General features: G+C 39.1%; 1 protein-coding gene across 1 annotated transcript; it reads right to left on the minus strand.

Moving 5' to 3' along the window:
- Nucleotides 1-3,718: 3,718 nt before the first annotated feature.
- Nucleotides 3,719-5,443, minus strand: MC4R (melanocortin 4 receptor). Its single transcript, XM_010363992.2, has one exon. The coding sequence runs from the start codon at nt 4,998-5,000 to the stop codon at nt 4,002-4,004; it is 999 nt and encodes a 332-aa protein (XP_010362294.1). The 5' UTR covers nt 5,001-5,443; the 3' UTR covers nt 3,719-4,001.
- Nucleotides 5,444-8,533: the final 3,090 nt, after the last annotated feature.

Genomic DNA, 8,533 nt, shown 5'->3' on the forward strand with positions numbered 1-8,533 from the left:
AAAACAAGAAGTCGGGTAAGAAGCATTCATTGAAAACATATCATGTATAACACTATTGGCTTCTAGATAAGCAATAGAAATAGTAAAGGACAAAATAGCCTACACGTTTAAAAAAAAAACTGTAGGAATAACATCTGATTAATGGAATGATTTTTTTTTAAAGATGGAAGACAATACTCTTTGCCATGTTCCAGTCTCCTTCCACTCCCTTTTCCTAACCATAAAGAAGAAGCACTTGTCTGATGAAGTCAGATTCTAGAACACCCATGGTGCCCAAATTTATTAATCTCACCAAGGTATAATCTTCAAATATCCCTTCTAACACATTTCAAGAACCTATGCAACTGGAATCAAAGAAGGCAAATGCTGTGCAAAAACCTTCAAGAGAATCCAACGTAACTCCTCTGAACCGCACTGCACCCTAAGCTGCATCATGTAGAAATTCCTGAGCCACCAACAGGGTTGGGCTAATATGCGTTTAAAGCCCCTGCTCATGGGTGCGTGTTTTATGGCATTATTTATTTGTTTATTTATTTGTTTATTTTTTTCATCAGGCTGAAGTGGAAAGCTGATCCATAACCTGGTTAAGCATTGTTTCTCTCTCTCTGTCTTGCATTTCATTCTCTTTTCTTTTTAACCATGATGTTCAGGTAGTCTTTTGTTGGTTGAAAGGTGACATGATGTCAATTTGTGGATTTAGTAGGAGGGAAGGAGGGGCACTTTGGGGCCTGCAGTGCTACAGCTCAGTTTCCTTGGAGGTACTTCACTGGGGTGGGGATGGGATGTCCCAGACATAGGATGGTACCATGCTTTCCATTTAGCATAATTCATATGTATTTCTCCCTAGTGGACACTGCATGTGGAAGAATAATTCTCATTTGTGCTAAGTTTTAGATATGCCAGTGTCCTTAGCTACAGATAACTCTAATTCTTAAGATCATAACTGGACAAATCAGTCCTGATACTGCTTAGACGATGACTAATTCCTTCTACTGTCTGTAGTAAAACTAAGACAGTCTGATGGGATAGACATTTCCTTATTGCTTCATTCGTGCTATGACTCCACATCTCTCTATTTATTGATCATGGATTTTCAGAAAGGTGGCTAGAGGTTGTCTTTATCACATTTCTGTGTGCAACCAATGCCTGACCCACTTGCTTCCCTGGTGACCACCATGGCTTCTATTGTCCTTCCCTGAAGATAGTCAAGGTAGGGTGAGACAATGATGGCTAGGCAGCTGCTCCAGAAGAAAGTTCTGCCCCAATCTGTCATCATTGCTGCCACTGAAATAGATGCAGCATCAAGAATGCTCAAGGTGAGACTAAATGGGAAACCACTTTCAGAAGTCAAGAATATTTTATCTCTCTAGATTTTTTTTTTAGTCTCTCTAATGTGTTAAATATGTTATTCCCTGTGGCAATAAAAATATGAGCAAAAGACTTATATTTAAGGGGCTCACATGCTAACAGAAGAGGCAGAATACACAAAGATAAAACAGCAAGGAAAGTGAGACTGCAATATGGAACTGGGGAGCCAAACGGGAATCTGAATATTATGGTTGAATCAGGTCTGAAGTCGTGATGACATGCTGTTATTAGATGTTAAGGTGAATGCGGCAGACATAGAATCCCCTTTCCTTGTGGGGAATGTTCTCATGCAATTCTGTGAATTTCAATTCTTTGCTCCTAGTATATTTAAAGTTACCTACTTGGAATAACCACTTTCTCTGCATCTGCTCTAGCAGCCGTGGTCACTACAGTATCTTCATTTAGTGTACTTCAAGCTTGTTTCCTCTAGATCTCCAGCCCCACTCTCACTCTCTGCTCCCTCCTGTATTCACACTAAATATACTTGCTTAAGCCTGCAATTTTAAACCATAACACTTCCCCAGTTGATCCAATAACAATCCAACTAGAGCTGGTGTGGCTCCAAATCTCACCGGATGTGGAATGGAGCTTAGAGGTGGCTTGGGTAAGGCCTGGCCTCTGAGGGAATCTTGATTTTACTTGAACAAAAGGCAGTAACTGGAATAGAGGAAGATTTGGAGAATAGAAAAAATGAGTAAGAGACAGTCTCTGCACTTAAAAGAGCTAAAGTCCAATATGGTACCATGGGCATATAGGGGAGGGTGGTGTTATATGGCTCACTCATGACTTATACACACCCTAACACTGTAAACTGCTCCAGGAGAAGGTATGAACCTGAAGAAGGAGGAACCAGGATTTCCTTCTGGGCATCTGAAATGACACTTGGAGGAGAAATAGGATAAACTGGGGAGGGCAGCCACCACAGAAGATGGGGCTTGCTCATAGCTCTCTCTCTCTCATATCTATAGTCCCTGGGATTTTTCAGATACATTAAATAATGGACAGGAAACATAGCAATGACAAAAACATGACTGTGTCCCTCTACTGCTGTAGACTATGATTGCTAGTGTATATTTAAATCTTCACATTTACTTTTGCTTCAAAACAGAGGAATTGCAGTGGAATTAAAATTTCAGCTTTAGTACCTCTTCTTATGTGTAAACTTTAACTACACTATTACCCTTTAAGGTAGTGTTTTCAGATGAATGTTGAAAGTGTTTCTTGGGTCTTATAATCAGTGTAAAACATTTAGATTTGAGTGAAGGAGTACCTTTGCATATGACCTCTGCCCATGAGTGTTTGAAGACCCTGTAAATTGCAAGATAGTTTACTGGTAATCCTCAACCTAATATATTATTTTTCTTTATTTTAAATTACCCACAGATTAGAAAGTACAGTACAAATTTTATTGCTCAGTGGCCAAATCTGTAGGGTTATTTTGGAGCAGAACATATTTACTCTTTAAGAAGTGGCTGTGGAAGGCTAGTTTATTGTATGACATCCTCTGGGGTTTGGTAGGTGCCTCCATTTCTGCTTAAAATGGACCAGCATCACAGGTACTCTTATTTTAGATATTTACAAATATTGCCTGAAAACACTTGTGCTATGAATTTGGTTTTGAAGTTTAAAATCCTTGATAATCAACATTTGTACTCCAGCTCAAAAAACAAGCAATAAGTAAACAGTAAGTCATTTTCATGTGAAATGAGAAAGAATTCGATGTCAGTCCTGTACTTCTCTAGAAACAGGAAGCTAAATCTCTCAGTACAATATTACCTTTTCTGGACACTTCAGCAGACCCTGAATCCTTGGTTAAAGGGGGCATAAATACCCCATTCTCTGTTTTATTAATGTTGTTTAGGAATAATTTGGTAACAGGAAATTTATCTTGACTTGGCAACTTAGGTTTTCCAGAACACTTTCATCTCCATAGCTGCCTTTTCCCACCCACCCCAAACTGAATTGCCTGTGTGAAATATCAGGCTGTTTGCTAAGGGAGATGAATCTTTCTGTGTCTGAGAAGCACACATAGTTTTCTGACTCAGCATCTCTCTCTTTTCAGCACCTGTTTTTCTCTCTAGAGGAGCTTCATTTCTACTTCTGCACAGGGAGGATGAACAAACCTTTCATTAAATTACTTGAAATTTCAGTGATGATATATTTTGAAATGATGATGCATCTGTTCTTTAAATATTTTCACTTAACTGCTAGAATGAACTCTCTACATTTCAATGGTGAATAGTGTAATATAATAACGAATTTATTAGAATATATTTAATGAGGCTCTGATTTGTGTGTTACTAAAGCACACAAAGTGTCCAATGCTTATGAATAACACGAAGGAGACATTGTTAAGCTTTTAATAAGGACTTTTCTTTTTGTAAATCCATAATATCTACAACCTATAACACAGATTCATATTTTATGGCCAAAAAACTAGCATGACATTGGAAATAATACAGAGACTGGGCATTTTTTCTCATTAAAAATCATAAGCTTAAATTTACACAATGGATATTCTCAACCAGTACCCTACACAGAAGAGAAAGCTGTTGCAGAAGTACAATATTCAGGTAGGGTAAGAGTGAAAAAGTCTCTTATGCATGTTCCTATATTGCGTGCTCTGTCCCCATTTAGTACCTGCTAGACAAGTCACAGAGGCCTCCCAGGGGAGAGCAACAGATGATCTCTTTGAAGGTTTTCCTCAGTTCTTGACTCCGGAGTGCATAAATCAGAGGATCGATGATTGAGTTACACATGATCAGTATGAGATAAAAGTTAAAGTGAGACATGAAGCACACACAGTATGGATTCTGAGGACAAGAGATGTAGAATATTAAGTGGAGGAAGAATGGGGCCCAGCAGACAACAAAGACGCCAATCAGGATGGTCAAAGTAATCGCTCCCTTCATATTGGTGCCTTGGCGGATGGCACCAGTGCCGGGGAGGACAGCAATCCTCTTAATGTGAAGCCTGGCCATCAGGAACATGTGGACATAGAGAGAAGCCATGAGAGCCAACATGGTGAAGAACATGGTGATGAGGCAGATGATGACAGCACTACTATCTGAGTAAATGATGAACAAAATGCCAGAAACCGTGCAAGCTGCCCAGATACAACTTATGATGATCCCAACCCGCTTAACTGTCATAATGTTATGGTACTGGAGAGCATAGAAGATAGTAAAGTACCTGTCCACCGCAATTGAAAGCAGGCTGCAAATGGATGCAAGCAAGGAGCTACAGATCACTGAGTCAATGACATTATCAATGTTCACTGTGAAACTCTGTGTGTCCGTATCTGTACTGTTTAATAGGGTGATGACAATGGTTTCTGATCCATTTGAAACGCTCACCAGCATATCAGCCACAGCCAGGCTGCAGATGAAAAAGTACATGGGTGAATGCAGATTCTTGTTCTTGGCTATTGCCACAATCACCAAGATATTCTCCAACAAGCTGATGACACCCAGTGTCACAAACACCTCAGGAGAGACAAAAAGTTGCTCGTAGCACCCTCCATCAGAGTAGCCTTTTCCAAGGGACTCACTGGCATTGCTGTGCAGTCTGTGGCTGCTGCGGTTCCAGAGGTGCAGAGAAGCGTGCTTCCCACGGTGGGTGGAGTTCACCATGCTGGCAGGAGAATTCCAGTGTCCCCCTGAATTGATTTAGCCTCCTGGGTCAGGGAGTCGTCTCAGTTATTTCCTCCAAGTCTTTTTCTGTCTGAAAGTTGTGAGGCTAAAATTGCCATGCCTGCTGTGAGTAAATGTCACAAGTCCAGAGCGTGACATGGAGTTTTTAATCTCTTTTAGGTACGACTCTGATCATTATCACTTTAAAATCTTGGGCTTCAAAGTATTCATTCTCAGTTGAAAGAGTCTGCTCTTTGCTTTTTTGTTCTCAGTTCTGCTTTAACTTTAATCTTATGCATTCAAGTCTGTTCAAAATAATTTTCCTAGAAGCTGCCATGCCATTGGGAGACGAATCTGTGCGCACATGCTCACATCGGCTGCCTCTCGGAAGCTTCTGTTTCCAGCCTGAGCATTGCTTTGAGTGTTAGGGGCTGTAGGTGCCAGCTGCTGATTTTTATGATGTGTGGAGAGAAAAAAAAAACATGTTCACAGTGGCTCCTCCTCTGCTTCCTTCTGACCAATCCTAATGCAATGGGAGTCTGTGAGACAGTATTGTTTCAGAGACACAAATTGCAGGGCGACACAGATTCAGATGCAGAAGCTCCTGAAGTCTGAAGTCAAGAAGCAAGCCAGATAAGAGAGACTGAATTTCCCTTTTCAAGTTTTTAAGGGAAAGAACTTGATCCCTAGAGGCCATTCCGTGATACCAAAACAACCTATCTTGAGGCAGCCAGGTTCATTCTTATGTAAAAGAGAGACATCGTGTGTGTGTGTGTGTGTGTGTGTGTGTGTGTGTGTGTGTGTGTGTGTGTAAAATGAAATGGAAAGTATACTGTCCTATGTTCCTGAAACAGATAGTCTGCTTTTTGGCTAGGATACTGAATTTATTTACCCTCTTACTTTTTTTGTTTTTGTTAAGAACCCAGCAAGTAGTGCTTCAATTTAAAATACCTGAAACATAGAGAGGATATTTAATGATATAGATAGACATGGTATGGCTGGAAGAACTATGTAGGTAGCTATAAATTATGAATGGGTTCAAAAAGGGGTTGATTTTAATGCACTAATATCCCATATTTCTCTATTGAAAAGTTTCTGTTATACCTGAAAGCAGGTGCTTTTTATTTACAATATTTTAAACTACATTATGGCATTAATGTAACTATGCTTACTTTGAACTCAGGAAAATAATAATTAAGCTGCATTCTGTTATTTTTTTAGCAACTTTTTTTCAACCTCCATAGTTTAATGCTTTGTAAGTTGAACTGACAGATACCTTAGTAAGTTTAGTTATCAAGCCAAGACTGATGATGTTAGTTATTTACTGAAGTTTTTGAATATTTTGCATAAGGTGGTTTGAAAGATCACAGCAAAGTTACTTGCCAAATTAATTAAACACCAGATTATACGAAATTTTTGTATATTGTTTTTTCTTCTATGGTTATTTTTTATTTTAGTGCTCTGTAGTTTGTAGCTGCTTATTTCAGGGTTAATTCTGAATCTCAGTTACTTAGGTTGGGAATGTATCCTCTTTCCTTTTGTGACAGAGATAATACTAAGTAGTGTTCCTGAGTATTGAGCTAAATGAACATCTTCCGTCCTGCCTTGGAATTGGGTGGGACCTTATGACTAAATTCTAGCTAATGGCATGTCGGCAGTGAGGCTCATCGCATTAGCTCTTTCATAATTTTACACAAGGTTCCTCTCCTGTCTATCAGTAGATAACCATACGGCATCTTTGAAATCTCATGCTGCAGGTGGCAGGACCATATCATGAAAGGAGCCTGTCTCTTAATGATTGCACAGAGCAGAACTCACACCTCCAACTCCCTTCTCCTGTATTGCTGAATGCCTAATCATCTGTATATTGTAAAATGTTGTTGGGATGGGGTTTTCTGAACATCATGAGCTGAAAATAATCTTACCTTCCTCTTGCCTTATGTTTTCTCTTTTTAAAAATGGTCATACAATTCACATACCAAAAAATCCACCTCTTTAGTAGTAAGTGGATTTTTGGGGGAGTATATTCACAGAGCTGTGCCATAATCATCACTTTCTATTTCCAAAACATTTCGTTATCCCATTAGCAGCTCCCCATTTTGCCCTTTCCTCATCCTCTAGAAACTGCTAATCTACTTTCTGTCTCTATAAATTTGCCTATTTTGGACACTTTATATGATTAAGATAATGCAATATGTGGCATTTTGTGACTCACTGCTTTCATGTAGCATAATATTTTCAAGGTTTGCCGCCACTATAATGTGAATCAGAATTTTATTATTAAAAAATTGAAAGAGGATCTTGCTCTATAACCCAGGCTGGAGTGCAGTGGCATGATCATGGCTCATTGCAGCCTTAACCTCCTAGGTTCAAGTGATCCTCCTGCTTCAGCCTCCTGAGTAGCTGGGACTATGTGTACCACCACACCCAGCTAGCTTTTAAAAACAAATTAATAGAGATTGAATCTCATTATGTTGTCCAGGCTGGTCTCAAACTCTTGGGCTCAAACAATATTCCCATCTCAGTTTCTCCAAGTGCTGAGATTACAGGCATGAGCCACTGCACCCAGTTTTGATTTGTTTTTATGGCTGAACAATATTCCATTGTATGTATACATTATATATATATATATAGTATATATATGTATGTATGTATATGTATATATATGAATGTATGTGTATATATGTATATATGTGTATATATGTGTGTATATGTATATAGTATATATACTTTTTATATATGTACCTATATATGTATATAGTATATATGTGTGTGTATATATCCTTTTTTTTTTTTTTTTTTTTTTATGAGATGGAGTCTCGCTCTGTCACCCAGGCTGGAGTGCAGTGGTGCAATCTCAGCTCACTGCAAGCTCCGCCTCCTGGGTTTACACCATTCTCCTGCCTCAGCCTCCCAAGTAGCTGGGACTACAGGTGCCCGCCACTGCACCTGGCTAATTTTTTGTATTTTTAGTAGAGACGGGGTTTCACCATGTTAGCCAGGATGGTCTCGATCTCCTGACCTCATGATCCGCCTGCCTCAGCCTCCCAAAGTGCTGGGATTACAGGAGTGAGCCATCGCGCCTGGTTGTATACATTATATTTTTAAATTTATTGATCAGTTGAGGAACATTTGGGTTGTTTCCAGTTTTGACTATCATGAATTATGCTGCTAGGAATATTTATGGACAAATTCTTATGTGACATATGATTTCAATTCTTTTGGATACACAACCAGGAATGGAATTGCTGAATCATATTACTCTGTTTCTTGTTTTGAGGAACCGGCAAACTGTTTTCCGAAGTGACTGCACCGTTGTACATTTCCAATTAGCAATGGATGAGGGTTCAAATCTCTTCACATTCTTGCTAGCACTTGCTATTGTCTATCTTTTAAATTTTAACCATCATAAGGATATGAAGTGAACTCTCATTGTACTTTTGATTTTCGTTTCCCTAATGCCTAATGATACTGAAGATGATTTTACGTCCTTACTAGTTACTTGTGTAATAATCTTTGGAGAAATGCCTATT

Source organism: Rhinopithecus roxellana, chromosome 21 (assembly GCF_007565055.1).
Source record: "Rhinopithecus roxellana isolate Shanxi Qingling chromosome 21, ASM756505v1, whole genome shotgun sequence".
Classification (NCBI taxonomy): domain Eukaryota; kingdom Metazoa; phylum Chordata; class Mammalia; order Primates; family Cercopithecidae; genus Rhinopithecus; species Rhinopithecus roxellana.

What these genes read in the sequence shown, in the direction of transcription:
- MC4R (XM_010363992.2), bottom strand. Translation starts at nt 5,000, where the DNA reads ATGGTGAACTCCACCCACCGTGGGAAGCACGCTTCTCTGCACCTCTGG.